This window comes from Hemitrygon akajei, chromosome 27 (genome assembly GCF_048418815.1).
Source record: "Hemitrygon akajei chromosome 27, sHemAka1.3, whole genome shotgun sequence".
NCBI classification, from domain to species: Eukaryota; Metazoa; Chordata; class Chondrichthyes; order Myliobatiformes; family Dasyatidae; genus Hemitrygon; species Hemitrygon akajei.
In genome coordinates this window covers 7342177-7367733 of record NC_133150.1, presented here as the reverse complement: position 1 = coordinate 7367733, position 25557 = coordinate 7342177, and the positions used below count along the sequence as shown (strand labels likewise).

General features: G+C 39.9%; 1 protein-coding gene across 9 annotated transcripts in view; it reads right to left on the bottom strand.

The window, feature by feature from the left end:
- The window catches only part of LOC140717105 (ankyrin repeat and SAM domain-containing protein 1A-like), a 460793-nt gene that overhangs the window by 202832 nt on the left and 232404 nt on the right, over positions 1 to 25557 (bottom strand). For all 9 annotated transcript variants that reach the window (XM_073030322.1, XM_073030323.1, XM_073030327.1 and 6 more), the window contains 2 exons: positions 17934 to 18007; positions 12992 to 13124 (listed from right to left, as the gene is read on the bottom strand). In XM_073030322.1, coding sequence (XP_072886423.1) covers positions 12992 to 13124; positions 17934 to 18007 — 207 coding nt within the window. The remainder of the gene's footprint in view (positions 1 to 12991; positions 13125 to 17933; positions 18008 to 25557) is intronic.

The following is a 25557-nucleotide window of genomic DNA, read 5'->3' as shown; positions in this document are numbered from 1 at the left end:
CAGTCCATATTGATCTGCAAGGTTGCACATTCTAATTTAAAATTCAAGATAGTTCTAGGGGTAACATGATTTTGGGCAAGAGATAGGGGATATACAAATGTTGAAAGTTGGGAAAGGAAAGTTTGCTTCATTGACAATTGCAAATCATTTAGCAGTTACTGAAAGTTTATTTTTACATATCCAACTGGAGGGGGAGGGTGCAGAGAACAAGGGCATGGTAACTTGAGAAAGAAAGTTCTGTGATAAGAGTCCATAGGTATAAATCCACTTGGCTAAACCCTCTTGAAAATTTTTCAGTAGTCTCTACAGCTGCTAGTGAAAGACAAATGTATTTTATATTCAAATACTGTAAAAAAAACATTCTGGTGCCAGAAAATGCTTTCCTAACTCCACCTATTGACTTGCTGCACCTTGAGTGACTGCTCAACTCCTTGCTGGCACTGACTTTCAGACTACATGAAGGTAAGACATGTATGTAATGTTTGAACTACCATGATGAACACCAGGCTCTGACACTATTAATGAAAGAGTGCTGAAACCAAAACCAAAATCACATTTGGTCCTATGGGTATATTTTGTTCACTTTCCAGCAAGTTGTTAGTTAGTTCAATCATGTATTTTCCTTCAGGGTTCCTGAACAATTTTATGTTTCGGGTTTTGAGGCTGAATAGCAACAGCCTCCTTCGCTGATGTATTGCAAAACTTAACCAATTTTTAAAGTGTTATTTTTCCCATTCTGATTCCCACTTTTGTCAGCTGATATTCTCCCATATGGTGGTAGTGTCTCAGATAACCATGCTAACGGTGATTCTGAAAGGAATTTTAAGTGCAAATCATTAAGATTTAACATTGAATTTTCCATTCAAGTAACTGAAGATCAACTCTTAAAATATCAAAGATTATTCTAAGCTTAAAACATAGAATACAATAATAACCAACACACTGACACTTAACCGCTCAATAAAAACAACTGAAAAATAGATTGGTTGTCTTGTAACACCAATGATAAATGATGGGGTTCTTGGGTAGAACAAATTTGTGCCAAAATTTAAAGGGTCCTAAAGAGGTTATGCCATCTCATTATTAGGAAACAAAGTTAAGCGATGAAAACCATTCCAATCAAAGAATTGATAGTTTTGTATTTCAAATGCAATTAAATTGAACAATAAGGTTAGTATCATTACATTTCAATAATATACGTAATATATAACCAATTCCAAAATGCCTATGAACATAGCAGACAGCAGATATGACTCACAATTCTGCTGAAGCTCAACAGCAAAACATTAGGTTTCAGATGCTGCACAAACATGGCATTTGTTTTGTTTATACTAGAAACTGTCAGCAATGTCAGATGTGCTTATAAGATCTTGCAAAGTTGCCCATGGGAATAGGTTCACTTAATATCCAAACAGAAAAATCGTTCATTTTTTACATTAGGTTAAAACATTAATGCAATCTAAACACTTGCATTAAACATAAAAAAACATGCCAAGCATTGTGTAATTTGATCCTTCAAATTCATGGCAGTTAAACCCTAGCATGGGGTTTAGTGGGGGGAAAAATCTTACATTGAAGATGCAAGCCAATAGTAAGGTCAAAGGGTTGAATATTCTTAAAAGGTACTGTGTTTTATCAAAATTTACAGACTGCACTGCCAATTTATGTGTAATTGATGTCTAAATAAAATGTTTTTCATATGATCTTTAAGAATGACATGATTCTGTAACTATTTTCTATCAAGTGTATATACCCAGACATTGCACTTCTTTTGGATAGTGTGATCAAACACATCTGAAATACTGGAGAGAGCTGAGACTGTTGTAAGGTCTCCAAGGCATGCATCCAGACAGAGGGGACCAACACTGTCAACCTTTTGCAGTACTTTGCATTCTGTGCAGCTAGCACTGAAAGACCGCGGTGAGGAAAATTACAAAACTGACTCCCGTGCTATGAAGATTAGCTACAAGAAATCATATTAGAAACCTCAATGTTTCAGTCTCATAAGTCTATCCTGATACCCTTGTAATAATATCTTATATATTTTCTCCATTAATACAATGCAGTTCAATATATCTTGCATACATCTTAAACAAAATACAACATAGAAACAGAAGATGACAATACTTCACACTTCACATTTCCATCATCTACAGTTTAAAAAAAATTTAAATGTATCTTCAAACCATACAAAAAAGACATCAAAATACATGAATAAAAGCTTGGTCAAAAGGTAGGTTTTAAGAAGCATCCCTGAGGAAAATAAGGTGGAAAATTCTCCCAAGTTTTACCTTGACAGTTGAAACACAATTATCAACAGTAGACAAGGTAAAACAATTAGGATACATTTGTCCAAGCAGCGCATCAAGTCATCCAGGTGAAACCAAAGTTAATGGCCCATCAAGGTAATGCTTGATGTTATATTTCACGCAAAGGACAAAGTCCGGGCCCCAGGATATCACTCCACGTGTTTGTCACAGCAGACTGCAAGCCTAACCATGTTTAGCTGCTTCATCACTGACCTTCATTCCATAGATCAGAAGTAGGAATGTTTACTTCCGATTGCTGTAAATTCAATTCCATTTGCAAGTCCTCAGCAAATAAATCAATTCATACACATAAACAACATTCAGACATATGCTGAAGATTGGCAGGTAATTTTCATTTCACCCAAGTGCCAGAAATGACCATCTGCAACAAGAGGGAATCTCACCACCACCCTTCATTTTCAACCGCACCACTGCTAGATCTCCTAGATCAACACCCTTGGAAACACCACAGGTATGAGCAGCAAAAGACTCAACCCCTCCAACCCCACAGCCTCGGGTAAGGAGTCAGAAGAAATGCTTTCCACTTGCCTGGTTGAGTGTAGACCCAACAATATTCTAGAAGTTTAACACCATCCAAGACAAGACAGCTTGCTTGATTGGCACCCCATCAATTCACTCTATCACAGTGGAGGAATAGTATATCACTTGCAAATGTATTGAAATTAATTGCACAGGCTACTCTTACAGTACCTCCCAAATCACTGACCTACCAAGATCAAGAGCTTCCAGCACAAGAGAACACCATTATCCACAAGTTGCCCTCCTAGTCACACGGCATTCTGACTTGTAATACATGTCTAGGACTTGAGAGAGGAGAGAGAAAACCACTAAGATGAGAATATCAGGATAGTGAGGCAGGACCCAGTAGACCCTCAAACAGTTTGTTGCTCCAGAAAAATTCCATTCATCTTAACTTCTGGCAGCTGGCAATCAAAATGCATGCAGTGCTGAAAGAAGGGCACCATAACTTGTCAGGAAAGAAGAAAACAATCTGCTATTGAATTGGGCCAGGCTCTACCAAACCTTCCATTGGGAAGATCAATAGAAAAATCACAGGGAAAAGAGTTTCACATTCTCATTTATAGCAATATCATAAAGCCTCAAGTATTTTGATCCATTGTTAAAATTAGGGCAGGTTAAATCTGAATCAGTGACAAAGTATGCTGAAGTGCATCTGATTCCTTTCTAACTCCATTAACAAAATACAACCACATTAATACAATCATTAAATGTAAAAATTAATCAAGAAGCCATACCTTCTGATGCAAGATACAAGAGATTGCAGATGCTTTCATCTGAAGCAAAAATTGCTGGATAGGTCTCAACCAAAAACTTTGACTATCACTTTGCTTTCACAGATATTGCTTGGCCCACTGACAGCTGAGCAGTTTGACTTTTTTTGTTCCCTTTAAATACAGAATCATACCACTTCAATGCAACAAAACAGGTTCAACAGCAAGTTCCTATACAGAATCTGTAATATCTGTAACAAAATGTCACAGATGGACCCTTCCGGCCAAGATAGTGCCTGCGTACAATGCTCCTTTGATCGACATTGGATAGATCATGAAACCATCTTTTCACTTCTTTTATGTCTTTTACATTTGTTTCTCATCTTGAATATGACTCTGGAACTGTTGGGGCCCATATTTTGCTGATTGGAGATCGTTTGGGTGCATCAGCGCTCTGCAGTCTCAGAGGATTCTGGGAGGTAGAGGCAGTGTGAGTGAACCTTGTGACGAGAAGGTTGCAGGATGGTGCATGAGCCAATGTTTGACCCCATTTTGCCGATTATAGCTTCCATTGTTTGCCAATTAAAGTGATGAGGACGAGTATGAAGTTTGGAGATCGTTTGAGTATTATTGCTTCTGTGGTCTCCTAGACGATTCTGGGAGGAAAAGGCAGGCTGCAAGACAGGGCGCAAGCCAACGTTTGGCTGCATTTCGCCAATTAAGTTCCTATTGTTTGCCGACTGAAGCATCAAAGCAAGTGCAGAAAGCGAGCTTGCTTTTTGACTGGTTGCTCTGTATCAGAGAGGGGAGAGCCTGCTGGTGCACCCGGAGAGTGGTGCCCAGGTTTTCTTTTGCGATTTGGATGAGGACTTTGCACTATTGACTTTTTTTTAGTCTTGTAGTTTTTTAAATATATATTCATTGTTTTTTCCCCCAATGTTCTGATTTTCTTTTGTGTGGGGAGGGGGATTTGGGAGTCGATGAGCCTAATCTATTTAGGGTGTGGGGGTGCGTGGGTGCGTGCATCCATGCGGGGATTTGGGTGCCTACGTGCCTGCTGCGTTTCGTTTGTGTGGGAAGAAGGATTTGGGAGGTCAGTATACCTATTCCGTTTTCTTTGGTGTTTTTGTGCTGGGGGATTTGGGGGTTGATGTGCCTGATCCGTTCTATTCACTTTTACTTGTGCAGAAGGAGGGATTTGGGGATCAATGTGCTTGATTGGTTTTGCTCAATTTCTGTGCAGGAGGAGGTTGATGTGCCTGTTTTGTTTTTGTTTGTATTTTTTTTGCAGGAACGTGAGATTTAAGGGTTGATGATCATGCTGCCTTTCTTTTCTTTCTTGGTTTCATGGCTACACAGAAGAATTGAAGAATTTCAGAGTTCTGTACTTTAAAAATAAATAAACCTTTGAAAAGCCAAGTAACTAGATGCACATAAAATGGTATGAATTTGATAGCTTGGTCTTTCATTCCAGACCACCTCAGATGGTGCCCAAACCACATCATCAGGTGATTCACATCAGTTGATTACTATGTCAACTCTGGCAAGTAAAACTATCTAAAGACAGCAAGTTTTATCAGAGCCTGAGACTTATTTGCCTAAAGTACACATACACACCCTCAAGGTGATTCTTCAATCCATTACAATGATGTTTCATTTATATTAGCTGCATGTATAAATTCCTTTTTGGTCAATTTTTCACTTTTACCCAGTGTAATTTGGTTAGATGAATTAAATGGTAAACAAACGTGACTTCATTTCCAAAAGTAAAATTTTCAAATTCATCTAATTAGTCTCTTTTCAGATTGAACAATGATTACTACTGTCCAAAGAACAAGCTTAAGGAGAGCGAAGATTAGAATAATATTAGAGAGGCTGGATACCTTAACCAATTTTTCATTTCCTTTATTATTCAATGATGCTGCTTACTTTCAAAATTGAACAATCAAGTAAATTTAACACAAGCAATTAAGATTTGAATGAGCATTTAAGTCCTAAAAAATAGCTGTTCAACAAAATCTGTATAGCATATCAATACACCAAGTAAACTTGAATGATTTTCCAGTTTTGTATTTATGGACTTTATTTCTAAAGTGTCTGAAGCACTGAGAATGAAAATATACATGATTTCTTTCACACCCATAACCTCTGCCTTTCCCTAACCAAACTTAAAGATGACATTAAATCTCATCCAACAAATCTCCAGTACTACAGTTGGTTACTACACAGAAGAACATAACTTACGGTGCATAATAGACCTATGAAGGAGCAAACCAGCTGGTCACATCTCCACCTTCCCCCTATCATCACATTCCTTTATTTCCTTAAACTCTGAACACTGCAACAGAAGCTGCTTCACTATTTGCCCTGAGAATCCTAACCAGTCACTGCATTAAAAAAAAGCCCTTGTGTTGATTTTGGTTCTTTTTGTCATTCATCTTAATTCTCTATCATCTCATCCTTGACTCCTTCACAATAGCATTCCGGCTTTTGGTCCTCAATTACTGGCACCGTCCAGATTCATTGACTAAATCACTAGCTCTCAGTAGTTCCCCTTTTAACTTGGCATTGTAGCAACTTCTCAACCACAGATTTAGTTACAGGCTTCAGAGATAATTAACTTACACAGATGTGCTAACTCCTCTTTACTCTTCCTGCACTAAGCAAATTTTGTGAAATAAGAGTACACCTTAAAATAAAGTACATTCTCACCTCAGCTTTGTATTAAATATGTCCAAAAATACAGCCATAGGAAGTTGAACCACTACCGTGTATATTTCAGAAAATACCTTCATTTAAAAGGGTTTGGTTAGCTACTTATAACAAAAATAGGAACAAATAAACAGATCAATTTCCTGTAATGTCTGAAAAGCATTTACTGCAAAATTACTCGAAGAACAGTTCAGAAGAGCACAAGGAAGCCTTAATGATGGTATAAGAATGTGGTGCCACGCTACTAAAAGAAAGCATAAAATAAGTGAAATGTTAAAACTTTATTTCCTATCTTATACTTGGCTTTGTACAGTACAGTTCTGCAATTTTGATTTCTTTAAAATGGAAACAAAGTTGAAAAGATATGTCTGCTGTTCACCAGTGTACCTGAAGCTCGCCAAAAATTGGTGACTCTGTTAGCCCTGATCTGCAGTTACTCCAAAGTATAATTTTTTCCAACACACAACTTTATTTTCTGCCTTTGTAAGAAAACTGATATTACTGATCTATGATGGGCTCAGCATAGATCAGGGCTATTTATTATCTCCTGATTGGACTGATCTATTTAATAACAAAATTTCAATTTTGAATGGTGTTTAATGTTTTTCTAATGCTATGGAACCCACAAACATGTTGGATTTTACATGCTAGGCTCCTCATGTAATGCTTCAGAGCTGCTTCCTGATTAAACCCTGCAAAATCAACATTCATATTTAAAATATTGCAGCATTCTTCACCACTTCACGACAAGACAAATCTTAAATGGACACAATAAATAAATTACTCTAAAGAATGGGCTTAGTGAAAGATGGATCTGACTCTGGAAAACAAATGCACAGAACAAAATACTCTCAATTCTCGTGGCTGATTTATTACCCAGTAACCCACTGAGATTTTCAAGCTGATATGAATTTAGACTTGAATTGCTGAGGTAATAGCATTTGCCTCTCAAACATTGGCTGTGATAATTCTCAATTCAGGACATGGAGTTCTAACTCTTACTGCTTGCTTGTTCTGTAACATGATTTATTATGTACCAAACCACCAATAGAACATGCAAACTGCAAGTGGAATGCAGAAGCCTCTGCCAAAAAAATTGCAACAGTGCAGAAAACATTTAAAGGTCAAAAGCATCGCTGAGAATCAGATCAGTACAATGACTAAATCTGTAACACTTTACACAATGTATCATTCATCAGTACAAAATTCATTGTCCAATCAATTATATTTAATTCAAAGTATACAGTACAAGGCAAGGATGAAGATTTCACAAGCTAAAAGTATTCAACCCTCAACCCTTTTTTTTACATAAATGAGAAGTACAACCAGGGATTTTCATCAAATGAGAATTTTTATTTATGAATCATATGCTTCCTTTTTCACAGTAGAGTCCAAAAAAACAGGTTAAATTGAAAAGCATGAAAAACTACAAATTCAGAAATAAAATGTCATTACTTCAGAGGTATTCATCCCCCTTTGCTCAGGGCCCAGTTGAAATACCTCTCGCAGCATGGTGAAACAAGATTTGCCCGTTCCTTCTTGCAAAATTGCTGAAGCTGTGCGAATTTGCTGGGAAGTGGAGGTGGACAGCAATTGTGAGGCCTTGCCAGAGACGTTTGATTGGATTAGACTGACTGGGCCGTTCGAGCACATCAATTTTCTACATTTGAAGCCACTCTGTGGTTGCCCTGACAGTGTGCTTTGGGTCATGGTCCTGCTGAAAGATGAACTTCCTTCCCAGTTTAAGCTTTCTGGCAGAGGCTAGCAGGTTTTTATCCAGGATTTCTATGTATTTAGCAGTTTTCATCTTCCCATATATGCTGACCAGATTTCCAGTCCCTGCTGCTGAAAAGCATCGCCATAGCCAGATGCTACCTCAGCCATACTTCACAGTTGGGATGGTGTCAGCTGGTTTATGTGCAGTATTAGATCTATGCCAAAAGTACCACTTAGTGTTGAGGCCAAAGAGTTTTATTTCAGTCTCATCTAACCACAAGACCTTCTTCCACATTTTTACAGATCTTCTAAGCGATGCTTTGCAAAGTCTTTACAGGCAAGGATATGTTATTTTAGACAGCGTTTCTTCCTTGCCACTTCAATAAATACCCTTTTGTGCAAGTCCTTAGAGATCGTGGAGTCATGAATTTCATCTCCAGTTGAAGCGACTTTTCACTTTTTTATGGGGGACTACACTGAGCCCCAAGGTATGCTCAGTGCATTTGAAATGGCCTTGTACTCTTCCCCAGATTTGTTCTTCTCTATTATCATTTGCCTGACTTGTGTTGGATGCTCTTTTGTCTTCCTTTTGGTTTGTTGAAAATCTACCATACTGTTGGACCTTACAGAGAGAGAGAGGGGGTATTCAATCTGGTTATCCTCCAATTTTCTACATCAACAAATTGGGTGAGCTGGTAAGGTAATATATTGCACCTGAGGAAAGTTAGCACTGTAATTACAAAGAGGATGAATAATTTTTCAGCCACACAATTTTGGTTTTAAAATTTTAGTAAATTGTTGACAGGTTTTGGAATTTTTATTTTGATTTAACATGATGCACAATGTTTTGTAGGTTAGCTCAAAAATCCTACTTCAATATATTTTTAATCTAGAAAATGAGACAGTAAAATGTGATAATAGTTGTGGAGGCTGAATACTTTTTCATGGCACTGTGTTAACTATTTACTTTCAGTTACATTCAAGGCAATTTGGTCAATAATTGAAAATTTTATCCAAGTCTGAAATGAATAATTAATTTAAAGGCTTCTTTTAATCTGCATTTTTGAGTAAATTATGATTTTAATTTTCACAAAGAATGCCACAGCTTTCTGGAAGGTGCTATTACTTTAAATTTTATCATGCGCAGCAGGAAATGTTAGCCTCTATAATCACCTTGCAGAGGAAACAACTTGATTCGTTGTGTGGGAACACAAAAGCAATTTCAGTGATTGTCCTGTTTGGTGAAAAGGGAATTGAGTTGGCTTCTTTCTCAAGATTCTCTTTAGGGGCACCAAATTTAGCGTAGTGGTTAATGCAACACTATTACGGCTTGGGGCATTCTGAAGTTTGGAGTTCAATTTCAGCACCGTTCTGTAAGCAGTCTCTGCAAGTCCTCCCTGTGGAAAGCATTGTTTTTCCCCAGGTGCTCCAGGTTCCTCACACAGTCCAACGATGTACAGGCTAGATTAATTCATAATTGTAAATGTCCCATGATTAGAGACATCCCATCTCTCCCGGAAGTTCCGTGAGTCTCCCACATATTGATAGCGTCTCCCTGACGCCCGCAAGTTATATACAATATCCTGGAAATTGATTTTTTGAGGGGCAGAGGCGGAAGGCGAGAGGGAGTGGGAGCATCCTAATTGGTCTCTCTTCATGCTAAGTAGACCTATCAGTTTTCTCTGTGGGTGGGCTTTACAGTCGACCTCAAAAAGAATGACGAGTGTTGCTCGCTGCACTATTTGCGATAGTGACATGTCCACAGCCATCTGTGGCAATGAATTTCACTGATTCATCTCCCTCTAGCTGAAGAAATTCCTCCTCTGTTCTAAAGGGACATCCTTTTATTCTGGGACTGTGCCCTCTCGTCCTAGAGTGATCCAGTATACGAAACATCCTCTCCAAAGGCCTTTGTTAAGGCCTTTCTTTCAACATTCGATAGGTTTCAATGAGATCCCCTTCATTCTTTTAAACTTCAGCGAGCTCAAACACAAAGCCATCAGCCATTCCTATACATTAATTCTTCCACTCCTGGGATCATTCTAGGAAACCTCCTCTGGATCCTCTCTTTCCTGCAATAAGGAGCCCAAAACTGCTCATAGTACTCCAAGTGCAGTCTGACTGATGTCTGAGAAAGCCCAAACATTACATTCTTACTTTTATTTTAGTTTGCAAAACAGTATGGAGTATGTCCTTCCAGCCACACTGCGCAACATTTGGCATACCAGATTAACCCTAACCCAATCACGAGACAGTCTACAATGACCAATTAACAAAGCCACACTAGGTTGGACTGGCAACGAATTGTATTCCATCTGGTTAGCCTCCAACCTGATGGCATGAACATTGATTTCTTGAACTTTTGGTATTGCCCCTCCACCTCTTCTTAACCATTTCCCTCTCTTACCTTATCTCCTTAACTGTGTATCACCTCCCTTATGTCCATGGCCTTCTGTCCTCTCCTAGCAGATTTCACCCTTCTCTACCCTTTTTTTTTTCACTTATTGAATTCCCAGCTCTTTGCCCTTCTTCCTCTCAAGTATCACCCCACCACCTTGTACTTGTTCCTCCCCTCCCCACACCACCTTTCTCCACTAAAGGGTTTGGGCCTAAAACCTCAACTGTTTCCTCTTTGCCATAGATGCAGCCTGACCTGCTGAGTTCCTCCAGCATTTTGTGTGTGTTGCTTGGACTTACAGCATTTGCAGATTTTCTCTTGTTTGTGACCAATTAACCAACACGGTACATCTTTAGACAGACGGGAGGAAACTGGAACACCCAGAGAAAACCTAGACATTCCATAGACGTACAGATTCCTTACAAAATGGCACCAGAATTGAACTCCGAATTCCGGAAAGTCCTGAGCATTAATAGCAATGCAGCAACTGCTACGCTATTATGGTGCTTACGGAATTCTCTATTTTATATTCTTGACCTCTTGAAATTAATGTTAACATTGTACTTGGCTTCCTTACCATTCAATTAATCTGCAAATAAACCTTAAGGGAGTCCTGCTCAAGGACTCAGAAGTCTCTTTGCACCTGAGTTTTTAATTAGCCGCCTATTTAGAAAATAATCTATGCATTTATTTCTTCTTCCAGGCATTTTTTATGATGTTGTATTCCATCTGTCACTTCTTTGCCCACTCTCCTAATCTGTCCAAGTCCTTTGGCTGTGTTGGTCTCAGTCTCTCTTCATTTTTGTTTACACTCCACCAGACAGCAATTTCTTTCTTCCTTCCACAATCATCCTCGCAATTTTGACAGTTTTGTCTTCCATGCACTCCCCATCTGCAGCCCACTCCAATCCCCGTCAGCCAACACAGATGCCTTGTGCAGGAAGGCACAGAGTCGACTGTACTTCCTTAGAAGGTTGGCGTCATTCAATGTCTGTAGTGAGATGCTGAAGATGTTCTATAGGTCAGTTGTGGAGAGCGCCCTCTTCTTTGTGGTGGCGTGTTGGGGAGGAAGCATTAAGAAGAGGGACGCCTCACGTCTTAATAAGCTGGTAAGGAAGGCGGGCTCTGTCGTGGGCAAAGTACTGGAGAGTTTAACATCGGTAGCTGAGCGAAGGGCGCTGAGTAGGCTACGGTCAATTATGGATAACTCTGAACATCCTCTACATAGCACCATCCAGAGACAGAGAAGCAGTTTCAGCAACAGGTTACTATCGATGCAATGTTCCTCAGACAGGATGAAGAGGTCAATACTCCCCAATGCCATTAGGCTTTACAATTCTACCGCCAGGACTTAAGAACTCTTTAAAAGCTATTATTAATGCTTTTTGAGATAGTGATTTAGATGCATATCATATTTTTTACTGAGTTAAGTATTGTATGTAATTAGTTTTGCTACAACAAGTGTATGGGACATTGGAAAAAAAGTTGAATTTCCCCATGGGGATAAATAAAGTATCTATCTATCTATCAATTTGCAATTATCCTCAAACTCAATTGGCACCCAATTCCATAGCCCCATTCATGCCTCCTCCCCTCTCCCAATTTCACTACTCCTCAGTTCACTCCATGTCTCCTGCCCCAAATTCATGCCATACATTTTTCCTCCCTCAATTCACACTGCATTCTTTGTCTCTAAATTCATACTGTGGAAACCGCACTGGTGTTACACTCTATTTACACCACACACCCTCTCCTCTCTATCATGTTCTCTCTTGCCTCTTTGCATTGCTCACAATTTTCATGTAATTTATGTTGTGAAAGTGTCCGTCTCTGCACTGTAACAGCAGAGGTATGTTCCAAAGAGCAGATAATTCACAATAGAATAGCTAGGATACTGTTGATAAACAAACACCTATATGAACTTTTGTTTTGAGTTGTCAGTGACAGCACTTGGGAAATCTGTCTTTCATCATTACAGACACTCACATTGCAGGAAGCCCTGTCCTTGGGAGCCTTTTTGATCAGTGTAGTTTGGTACTCAATGGATAAAGGTCATGTTAATATTGCTTGAATGCACACTAATGGGAGATGAAAATATATCCATTTCCATCATGTTATATATTATGATTTTTGCAGGCACTATAAATTACAGCAAAACATCAAGTTCCTTATCTCATATTTACTGTTAACCAATCTGGCATTTCTCATAGTTATAAAGTACCTTATCCATGCAGTTTTATATCCACATATACTTGGGACCTTAGCACCAGAAAATAATTTAAAACAAACCATACATAAACCAACATTCTCGAGCATTGTCCCAATCCTCTTGTGTAATTCTTTTGATTCATTATCCCAATGTTGCCATCAAGGACCCTGCTTGTGAAAGAATGTGACAAGCATATATACATAAATCAAAAGGACAATATATTTTAAGGAGAGCAGAAATCTCAACGTATATTATGAGATTTTACACAATTCAAGCACACAAATATAGAAACCACACACCTACCATAAGGGATTAAATGACAATGCCACACCATACTGTTTCAGTTATCAAATGGCTGATCTTTGATAAAAAGTAGTGCAAGTTATCAAATTACCTGGGGCAACAATCACAGATGGAGGTTTAAGATTGAGTGCTAGGTTTGGTTTACTGTGACATGGGTCAGATAGGAGGCTGGTCTCTCGACTCTTGAATGAATAGTTAACATCGGATGCAAGCAAAGCTGTATCCTGGAGAGGGAAATAAAGCAGTTCTGGTAAGTGAGGGAGTTTCAAAAGACATACAAGTAACAGCCAAAGATCACTTTCTACAACTTGACAAACTCTTGAACTGATGCTGTATGCTCAGACCCGAACGAACGAGTGACATAATCAACAAGCATGAAATAGCGCAGCCTGATACCTTTCCCATCATTTTGGGGGATTTTAACCGGTTCCCAAATAATTCCCAAATAATTATTACAAAGATAGCACATGCAGAACTAGAGGAACCAACATGGTGGACTACTGTTACACTATCAAGAGAATTGTTGTGCCATCCCACACTTTGGAAAGACTGATCTCCTGACTGGACTTCTACTCACTGACTATAGGCAGACTGAAGACTGCAGCACCAGTAGTGAGGACCAGGGAGGTATGGACAGAGGAGGAGCAGGACAGCTTACAGGACTGCTTCGTGTTGGTGGATTGGGCTACGTTCAGAGATTCATTTTCATTTGAATGAGTATGCCACAGTTGTCTCTGGCTTCATTTAAACCTGCGTGGATGAGTGTATCCACAAGAACATACTGTACATAGCCAAATCAAAAGCCATGGATGAACCAGGAGATTTATAGTCTACTGAGGGCTAGATCTGATTCATTCAAGTCTAGTGAACCACAACTATACAAGGAGGCCAGGTACAACTTTTGGAGGGCTATCTCAAGAGCAAAAGAACAATTTGGAATGAGGTTGGAGATGGAATCGGATGAATATGTAATCGGATGACAGCCATTACTTCCTACAAAGTAAAACCTCACATCATTAATGGCAGAAACTAGAAAAAAATCTGCAGATGTTAGAAATCCAACCAACACACACTAAGTACTGGAGGAATTCAGCAGGCCAGGCAGCATCTAGGAAAAGAGTACAGTGGACGTTTCAGGCCAAATCGTCGACTGTTCTCTTCCTAGATGCTACCTGGCCTACTGAGTTCCTCCAGCATTTCTGTGTGCTGATTATGAATGGCAGTGATGCTTCATTCCCAGATGAGTTCAACACCTTATATTCATGCTTTAAAAGGGAGAATAAAACTACAGCTTTGAAGATCTCTGCAGCTTCCGGTGACCCTGCGATCTCTGTTTTGGAGGCCAACGTCAGTACCTTTCAAGAGGCTGAACACTCACAAGGCAACAAGCCCCAATGGAATACCTAGTAAAGCTGTGAAAACCTGTGCCAACTAATTGTCAGGGGTGTGCAAAAATATTTTAAATTTCAATTGCTACAGTTGGAAGTTCCACCTGCTTCAAAAGGGCAACAATCATACATACCAGTGCCAAGAAGAGCAGGGTGAGCTGCCTTAATGACTTATGTCTGGTAGCACTCACATCTGCAGTGATGAAATACTTTGGGAGGTTGGTTATGACTAGAATCAACTCCTGTTTCAGCAAGGACCTGGACCCACTGTAATTTACCTTTCGCCACAAAAGGACTACAGCGGATTCAATCTCATTGGCTCTTCCTGTGGCCTTGGATCACCTGGACAATACTAATACTTATGTCATGCTGTTGGTTACTGACTAAGCTGAGCATTTAATACAATCATTCCTACAGATCTGATCAAAAAGCTCAAAAACCTGAGCCTCTGTACATCCCTCTGCAACTAGATCCTCTATTTCCTCACTGGAAAACCACAAACGGTGTGGATCGGAAATAACATCTCCACCTCACTGATAATCAACACTGGCACACCTCAAGGATGTGTACTTAGTCCATTGTTCTCTCTACACCCATTACTGTGTGGCTAGGCACAGCTCAATTACTATCTATAAATTTGCTGATGACACAATTATTGTTGGCAGAATTTCAGATGGTGACAAGAGTGAGATAGATCAGCTCACTGAGTCCTGTTGCAGGAACTCCTTACACTCAATGTCCGTAAGTCCAAAGAATTGACTATGGACTTGAAAAGGGTATGACAAGGGTGCACGCACCGGTCAGAGGAATCAGAAGTGGAAAAGGTGAGCAATTTCAAATTCCTGGGTGTCTACATCTCTGAGGATCTATCCTGGGCATAGCAAATCGATGCAGTTACAAAGAAGGCATGACAGCGGCTATATTTCATTAGGATTTTGAGGAGATTTGATATCTCACCAAAGATACTCGCCAATTTCTACAGATGTACTGTGAAGAGCATTCTAACTTGCTACATCACCGTTTGGTACTGGGGGTGGAGGGAGCACAGCACAGGATCAAAGTAAACACCATCATGGGCACCAGCATCCAGGACCTTTTCAAGGAGCGATGCCTCAAAAAGGCAGCATCCATCATTAAGGATCCCCATTGCCCAGGACATTCCCTCTTCTCATTGCTACCATCAGGGAAGAGGTACAGGAGCCTGAAGGTACACATTCAATGATTCAAGAACAGCTTCTCCCCCTCTGCTATCAGATTTCTGAATGGACATTTAACCCGTGAACACAACCTCACTACGTTTTTACATATATATACACATACAAATACATGTATTCTCTCTGTAATTCACAGTCTTCATTATGAATTGCAATGTACCACTGCTGCATAGCAACAAATTTCACAACATATGCTGGTGATAATAAACCTAATTCTCATTCTGCTGCTTATACGATCCTGCATGTCCATGAAGCAGCTGCTAAGTTTACACTGTATCTCTACTTGTTCACATGACGATAACATAAACTTCAACTTTAACAAAGAGAAGCCACATGACTGGCTAAACTCTGGGTAAGTAAAGATATGGTTCCCACCACATTTTCTAGTTGGGCAATGGCAATAAATAGACTTTATAATAAGTTGGTTTACCTTCCTTCTCAAACTTAGAGGGTACATGCACTGGCAAGAAAAAAAAGCTACCTTCAGAAACCAAATAATAAAATAACTTAAATATAACCAAGGCAGCATGATGGCATACTGGTTAGCACAACATTTTATAGTAGCAGCAACCTAGGTTCAATTCCCGCCCCTGCCCACAAGGAGTTTGTGCATTCTTCCTGTGACCGCATGGGTTTCCACCAGGTGATCCTGTTTCCTCCCAGCCCTAAGATGTATCATTTCGTAGGTTAACTGATCATTGTAAATTTTTCTCTGATTAGCCTGGAACTAAATCCGGGGATTGCTGTATGATGTTCGAGGGATTTTTGGGTTTAGGACATATACATTTAGCAACTGACTTTGGCTACCAGTCTTCACATCTGAAAATATATTGTGCATTTTACTTGGAGTGCAGCTCTGAACAATGGGTTCCTAAAAGCTGTGAATCCCAGCCCAGACAATGATTAATATAAATTTGGATGTCTGTGGTGTGGATGTGAATCAGAAGCTTGTGTATAGTTTCAAAGAAAGCATTGTCCATACATTGTAAATAAGGAGTTGTCCTTTGATGTTTGGCACATAAAATATCAAGTCCCATGTTGGGCCAGCAGACCTTTCCACCTAAAGGGTCTCCATATGATGCTTGCTGTCCTTGTTTTGTTAAATAAAGAAGCTGTTTTGTATCTACCAGTAACTTTCTCTGTGACTTCATTCACGCAACAACAGGTGGCATGGCTCGAAGGGCTTGAAGGGCCTATTCTGCTCTGTATGTCAATTGAGAATAACTCAAATAATACAGCGAATGTATTTTGTAAAAGAGAAGGAATTTATCCATGGAGGACTTGGGTTCTTTGGATGTCATCAAATTGTCCCAGAGAGAGCATAAAAGTAAAAGATATCTCAAAGTCCTCTGGATATAATTTTTCTGATCTTTGTAAACACATGCAAATAAAAATGTTTTGTTGCAGCATAAAAGTATCAACTTTACAAAATGTCAATAGGTTAATTTTCAAAATAAATCAATACCAGCTTCACTTGAACCCAATTATATCGCCCCAAAGCCATCTAGAAATTCACCAATCACACCACTGTTGTTGGCAGATGGTAAGGCAGGCATTCAGGAGTAAGATAGGTCAGCTGGTTGACTGGTGTAACAACTCTGTGCTCAATGTCAGCAAAACAAAGATTGACTGGAGACTTTCAGAAAGGGAAGGCAGGAGAACATGCACAGTTCTCATTGAAGTTCTGCATGGAAAGGGTGAGCAGCTTCAGGTTCTGGTTATCAGATTCTTGGAGATTCTATCCCGCACCCAGCATACAGATGCAACCAAGAAAGCAGCACACCAGCAGCTCTGCTTTTAAAATTTTGAAATTCAACATGTTAAACACTGATGAACTTTTACGGACATTTTGACTGGTCATATCATGGCCTGATACGGGATTGGAGAAAAAGAAGCTACAGGGGGTAATGGTCTCTCCACTATTGAGAACAGGAAGGCAACATCCAAAATTAAGGACCCCATCATCTGGGCCATTCTCTTTTCTCATTGCTGCCATTAAGCAGAAGGCACAGTAGCCTGAAGATGCACACTAGGGTTCAGCAACAGCTTCTTCCCTGCTGCCATTAGCTTCCTGAACCGACCTCAAAAACCTAATACTGTCATGGATTTTTTTTCTCTAATTTGAAATTATGTCATTGTCTTTACTTAGTCATGTAGGTTATACATAAAATGTGAATTTTAAAATAGGTTCGTTAACTTATGTTTGTCATGTACTGTACTGGTGCTGAAAAAGCAAATTATTCTGCCATTTATTTGCTGAGTATATATACCTTATGACAATAAACTCAAATAGGTCCTAAAATTCTAATGATTAACCACATATTTACATTATAACTGCTTTCAATATTCAACGTATGTTAATACAAACTACTGCATGACAATAACATCAGAATATCCTAAAGAATTACAAGTATTGCTTTCTTTTACTGACCTGAGAAGAGGTGAAGATTCGACCAGGCTTTGTTGTCACATCAGAGGATACAGAAGCAGAGCCAGCTGTAACATCTGGAAGAACCAAAGATACATTTTTTTCCCTTTTCACTTTTGTAGAATACCACAGCACACTATGCAAATGTTTTGTTCTTTCTTCATTGTTTTAAGCATTACTTACACTGCTGCATCTCTAACTGGTCAATAGATTCATGAAGTTTTATAAATCATGCTGACTTTGACTCACTTTATCATTAGTCTCCAAATACCTAGAAACCTCAACCTTTAATAGACTCCAACACTTTTCCAACCACTGAGGTTAGTGGAGTGACATTTGCAATTTTTCAGTCCTCTGAAACCATGTCAGAATCAGTGATTCATAAAAGATCATGACCAATACATCCATTATCTCTTCAGCAACTCTCTCAGGACTCTGAGATGTAGTCCATTTGGTCTAGGTGACTTATCCACCTTAATACATAGAACGTAGAAATCTGCAGCACATTATAGGCCCTTTGGTCCACAACGTTGTGCTGACCAGGTAACTTGCTCTAGAAACTGCCTAGAATTACCTTACTGCATAGCCCTCTATTTTTCTAAACTCCATGTACCCATATAAGAGTCTCTCAAAAGACCCTATGATGTCTGCCTCTACCATCGTTGCTGGCAGTGCATTCCACGCATCCACTACTCTGTGTGAAAAACTTAGCTCTGACATCCCCTCTGTACCTACTTCCAAGCACCTTAAAAATATGCCCCCTTGTGTTAGCCATTTCAGCCCTGGGAAAAAGCCTCTGGCTATCCATACAATCAACGTCTCTCATCATCTTATACACGTCTATCAGGTCACCTCTCATCCTCCATCACTTCAAGGAGAAAAGGCAAAGTTCACTCAACCTATTCTCATAAGGCACGCTCTCCAATCCAGGCAACATCCTTGTAAATCTCCTCTGCACTCCAATCCCTTCCAATCCTCCATTACTTCTCCCTTCCCTATTGATCTTTGCATCATCATCGCCAGAGGCTCAGCAATCTCCTCCCTGCTTCCCACAGTAGCCTGGGTATATCTCCGGTCCCTGTGACTTATCTAACTTAATGCTTTTCAAAGGCTCCAGCACATTCTCTTACTTAATATCTACATGCTCAAGTGTTTCAGTCTGCTGTAAGTCTTCCCCAGAATTGTCAAGGTCCTTTTCCCTGGTGAATACTGAAGCAAAGTATTTATTAAGTACCTCCACTACCTCCTCCAACACCATACATGTTACCACTATCGCATCTGATTGGTCCTATTCTCACATGGTTCATCTTCTTGCTCTTAGTTTGCCTAGCACTTTTTCCCTTTGTAACAGTAACAGCACTCACTCCAGCTCCTTAACATTCATAGACCTCTGCCACACTGCTAATGTCTTCCTTACCCATGAAGTTCATCTGCCATTTCTTTGTCCCCCATTACTACCTCAACAGCATCATTTTCCAGTGGTCCATTATCAACTCTCACCCCCTTTTACTCTTTATATAACTGAAAAAACTTTTGGTATTCTGCTTTATATTATTGGCTAGTTTGCCCTCATATTTCATCTTTTCCCTTATAGCTTTTCAGATGCCTTCTGGTAGATTTTAATAGCTTCCCAATCATCTGACTCATTTTTGCTACCTTATATGTCTTTTCCTTGGCTTTTATGCAGTTCTTAACTTCCCTTGTCAGCCACAGTTGCCTACCCCTGCCATTTGTGAACAACTTCCTCTGTAGGACATATCTACCCTGCACCTTGTGAACTATTCCCAGAAACTTCAGCCATTGCTTCTCTGCATTCATCCCTACCAGTATCCTCCTCCAATCCACCTGGGTAAGCTCCTTTCTCATGCCTCTGTAATTTCCCTTATTCCAAAATGATACTGATAGCTGGGACTTATGCTTCTCCTTCTCAAATTGCAGTGTAAATTCAATCATATTAAGATCGTGATCGCCTAAGGGTTCTTTTATATTAAGCTTTCTAATAAGATCTGGTTGTGGACTACAGGAGGAATGAAGACAGGCTAGTTGCTATTGACATCCATGGTTCTGCGGTTGAGAGGATGAACAGCTTTAAGTTCCTCGGCATATACATCATCGAGGATCTCACATGATCTGTACACACCGACTCTGTGGTGAAAAACACACAACAATGCCTCTTTCACCTCAGACAGTTGAATTAGTTTGGTATGGGCCCCCAAATCCTAAGAATTTTCTACAGGGGCACAATTACTGCATTACTGCCTGGTATGGGAACTGTACTTCCATCAATCGCAGGACTCTGCAGAGTGGAGTGGACAGCCCAGCACATCTGTAAATGTGAACTTCCCACTATTGAGGATATTTACAAAGATGTGTATAAAAAGGACCCGAAGGATCATTGGGGACCTGGATCACACCAATCACAAACTGTTCCAGCTGCTACCATCTGGGAAATGGTGCCGCAGCATAAAAGCCAGGACCAACAGGCTCCGGGACTGCTTCTTCCACCAGGCCATCAGACTGCTCAACTTATGCTGGCAAAACTGTATTTCTATGTTATATTGACTATCCTGTTATTACCCAACACCCAATCCAAAGCAAACTTCCCCAAGTAGGCTCACGCACAAGCTGTTCTAAAAAGCAATCTCTTTGGCATTCAGCAAATTCCCTCTCTCATAATCCAACACCAACTTCATTTTCCCAATCCCCTTGCATATTGGTCCCCCATTACAATTGTGTCATTACCCTTATTACATGCCTTTCCAATCTCAACCCTACACGTTGGCCACTATTTGGAGGCCGATAAGATTTTCTTTTTTTTTTTAACCTTGCAGTTTCTCAACTCTGCCCTCAAAGATTAAACATTCTCTGACACTATGTCACCCCTTTCTAAAGATGTAATTCCATCTCTTACCAACACAGAGACACCACTGCCTATGCCTTCCTGCCTGTCCTTTCGATACAAAGTACAGGTGTCCCCCGCTTTACGAAAGTTCGCTTTATGCCACTTTGCTTTTATGAAAGACCTACATTAGTACCTGTTTTGGCTAACCAAAAGAAATCCGAAGAGGATTTTCACTTTTACGAAAAGAGGCGCCCGCTTTAAACTTGTGTTTACCCCGAGAAAGACTACTATGACCGTGAAGCGTGGGCAGGTGTGTGCGCATACGCGCATGTGCCGATTTTTTTTCTACAAACCCGTTTTTGGCCGAATTTTCACGATTCTGGTAGGTGAAACTACACTGTACATACATTTCTACTTTATATAGGCTGGGTATTTATCATATCATTCCTGCTTTTACTATATGTTAGTGTTATTTTAGGTTTTATGTGCAATCTGGTATGATTTGGTAGGTTTTTTTTGGGTCTGGAAATGCTCAAAAATTTTTCCAATATAAATTAATGGTAATTGCTTCTTCGCTTTACGCCATTTCAGCTTATGAAAGTTTTCATAGGAATGCTCTACTTTCGGATAGCAGGGGAAACCTGTATTGTTTGATGTTAAGGTCCCAACTATGGCCTTCTTTCAGCCATGACCAGCTAAAGTCATACCAACCAATCCCTAATTGCATGAGTTCATCCACCTTATTCCATATGCTACATGAATGCTATTAAAATACAGTACCTTCAGTCTTGCATTCTTCACCCTTTTGAATTTTGCCTCTGTGGTAAAATTTAATTCTTTGCTCTATCTGCATTTGTACCCAATTATTGGCTCGTCCTTCCTGAAATTCATGTTAGATCCATCATCTACTTGTTAATCTGCTGACTCATCCTCAGCTCTATCATCCTGTTCCCCATCTCCCTGCCATATTAGTTTAAACCACTCCCAACAGCTCCAGTAAACCTGCCTTAAGACTGATGGCTTCCATCCATCAAAGTTTAAACATTGCAAACCCTTCAGATTCCCTAACAAGATGGCCTGAATTTTATGGTTATGATGGTCATGAAAACGCTAAGTATCCAATATCATTACAGAGTGAAACAGACAATTTCTCGGAAATATGCATGTTCAGTAACATGCTGAAAGAAAGAAAACTTGCCATCAATGACTCCCTGTTCCCCTGTGGCCTTTTGTCTTCACCAGCACAATCCTTCCAAACATGATGAGAACTGGTGGCATCCGTTCACTATTCTCACAATCAATTGCTCAAAAGATATTTTGCTTCAGGAGACGTTTTTAATTGTAAACTAGCAATCTGCTAAGCATCAAACAACCAATTTTTTCATGGACAGCAATTCCCTCACACAAGTTATTCAAATTGCCATGGATTTTAAGCTGATTATATTTCTTCATTATTTTTAAGAACATTAAGATTTTTAACTTCTGTTGGTCTTAACCTTGGTTACGTGTTATGGAAAAGGTTCCAAATCTTTTTTATGCTATGGACTGAAACCATTAAGCAAAGGGTCTGTGGACACCAGGTTGAGAACCCCTGCTCTAGATGCTAAAATTTGCCATTTTTACTTCCTAGCATGTTATTGTAAGATTTGTTTATTGTGAATGATGGCTCAGTCAATTTGTGACTGTCCTCTGACTGCTCATATCTACAACCAAATGAAATAACATTTCTCTGGAACACGGTACACCCACAACATAAACCACACACAGCACACAAATCAAAATATTACCATAAATAAGTTAACAAAATATAATTCAAATGCAAGGAGTACAACGCACCAGTAAACAGTTTGCTGTCCTCATAACAAAACCTCAGTGATGGCAGAGTATTTGTTAGTCTCACTGCCTGAGGGAGAAAACTGAGGCAGTCCTAGTCCTGATGTTTCTGTACATCCTTCCTGGTGTCAGTGGGTCAAAGAGATTGTGGGATCAATGGTAGGCATACTCAACAATACTTCGTGCCCTTTGTCTGCAGTGCACATGTCAAAAATGGGGGTGGGGAGGAAGAAAGGCCCTAACAATCCTCTCCCTGGTTTTTACTATCCCCTGTAGGGTCTTGTGGTCTGCTGCCAAGCAGCTTCTGTACCACACAATGATGCAGCTAGACAGGACATTCTCAATGGTGCTCCTATAGAAAGTTGCTAGAATGGCAGTAGTGAGCCTTGCACACCTCAACCTAGTGCCTTCTTGACAAGTGAAATGGTATTGTGGGTCCAGGTTAGTTCACCCATTATGTGAACACCAAGTAACTTCGTTCTCTTCACTCTCACTGTATGCAACTGAGAGTGGTTGACCTGTGCCTTCCCAAAGTTACATCATCTCTTGGTCCTTTGTGGTCTCCAGAAGACTACAATCTGTGCAAATTGATATTAATATCATCACATCACTGATGATCAACACTGGCACATGTCAGGGATGTGTGCTTAGCCCAGTGCTCTACTCTCTCTATACCCATAACTGTGCAGCTATAAATTTGCTGATGAGACAAACTATTGTTGGCAGAATCTCTTGCAGGTACAGAGGCAAGATATACAATGCCTATAAAAAGTATTCACACCCTTGGAAGTTTTCAGATTTTATTGTTTTACAACATTGAATCACAGTTGACTTAATTTGGCTTTTTTTTTGACACTGGTCAACAGAAAAAGACTGTTTCATGCCAAAGTGAAAATAGATCTCTACAAAGTGATCCAAATTAATTACAAATATGAAACACAAAATAATTGATTGCATAAGAATTCATCCCCTATAATCTGACATACCAAATCATCAACTGATTGTAGTAGAAGTACACCTGTATCTGGAAGATCCAACTGCTGGTGAGTCAGCACCCTGGTAAAAAAAACTCCCCATGAAGACAAAAGCACACACTAAGCAACTCCACAAAAAGGTTATTGAAAAGCATAAGTCAGGAGATGGGTACAAGAAAGTTTCCAAGTCACCGAATATCCCTTGGAATACAGTTAAGTCAATCAGGAAATGTAAAGAATATGGCACAGCTGTAAATCTTCCTAGAGCAGGTCGTCCTTAAAAACTGCATGACCGTGCAAGAAGTGGACTAGTGAGGAAGAGACCTATGACAACTCTGGAGGGGTTACAACTTCAGTGGCTGAGATGGGAGAGACTGTGCATACAACAACTGTTGCCCAGGGGCTTCAGCAGTCGCAGCTTTATGGGAGAGGGGCAAAGAGAAAACTACTGTTGAAAAAAACTCACATGAAGTCACGGCTGGAGTTTGCCAGAAGGCGTGTTGGAGACTCTGAAGTCAGCTGGAAGAAGGTACTATGGCTTGATGAAACCAAAATTGAGCTTTTTCGTCATCAGGCTAAACGCTATGTTTGGCATAAGCCAAACACCACACTTGATCAAAAACACACCATCTCTACCATGAAGCATGGTGGGGCTGCATCAGGCTGTGGGGATGCCTCACTACAGCAAGCCCCACAAGGCTTGTGAAAGTAGGAGGGTAAAATGAATGCAACAAAATACATAATACAGAATAAAAAATCCTGGAGGAAAACCTGATGCAGTCTGCAAGAGAACTACATCTTGGGAGATATGTTTTCCAGCAAGACAATGCTACCAAGCATAAAGCCAAATCTACACAGGAATGGCTTAAAAACAACAAAGTTAATGTCCTGGAGTGGCCAAGTCAGAGTTCAGACCTCAATCTAATTGAGAATTTGTGGCTGGACTTGAAAAGGGTTGTTCACTCACAATCCCCATGCAATCTGACACAGCTTCAGCAATTTTGTAAAGAAGAATGGAAAGAAATTGCAGTGTCCAGATGTACAAAGGTGATGAAGACCTATCCACACAGACTCAAGGCTGAAATTACTGACAAAGGTGCATCTACTAAATACTGACTTGGAAGTGAGTAATTATGCAATTATTTTGTTTAAATATTGTAATAAATTTAGAACAATTTGTAGAAATTTGTTTTCACTTGGACATGCAAAAAGCCAAAGTCAAATCCACCGTGATTCAATGTTTCAAACAATAAAACATGAAAACAATTCTGGGGGTGGGTGGGGGGGGGGTAAATACTCTTTATAGGCACTGTACCAGCTAGCTGAGTGGTGCTGCAGCAACCATCTTGCACTCAATGCAAGGCCAAAGAGCTGATTGTAAATTTCAGAAAGGGTAGGATGAAAAAACATGAAACAATCCTCCAAGGGATCAGAAGTGGAAAGAGTGAGCAAGTTTCTGGACGTCAAGATCTCTGAGGATCTTGATCTTGTATATGGATTTCAGCAAGGCATTTGACAAGGTACCCCATGCAAGGCTTATTGAAAAAGTAAGGAGGCATGGGATCCAAGGGGACATTGCTTTGTGGATCCAGAACTGGCTTGCCCACAGAAAGCAAAGAGTGATTATAGATGGGTCATATTCTACATGGAGGTCGGTCACCAGTGATGTGCATCAGGGATCTGTTCTGGGACCCCTGCTCTTCATGATATTTATAAATGACCTGGATAAAGAAGTGGAAGGAGGGATTAGTAAATTTGCTGATGACATAAAGGTTGCAGGTGTCGTGGATAGTGTGGAGGGCTGTCAGAGGTTACAGCGGGACATTGATAGGATGCAAAACTGGGCTGAGAAGTGGCAGATGGAGTTCAACCCAGATAACTGTGAGGTGGTTCATTTTGGTAGGTCAAATATGATGGCAGAACATAGTATTAATGGTAAGACTCTTGGCAGTGTTGAGGATCAGATGGATCTTGAGGT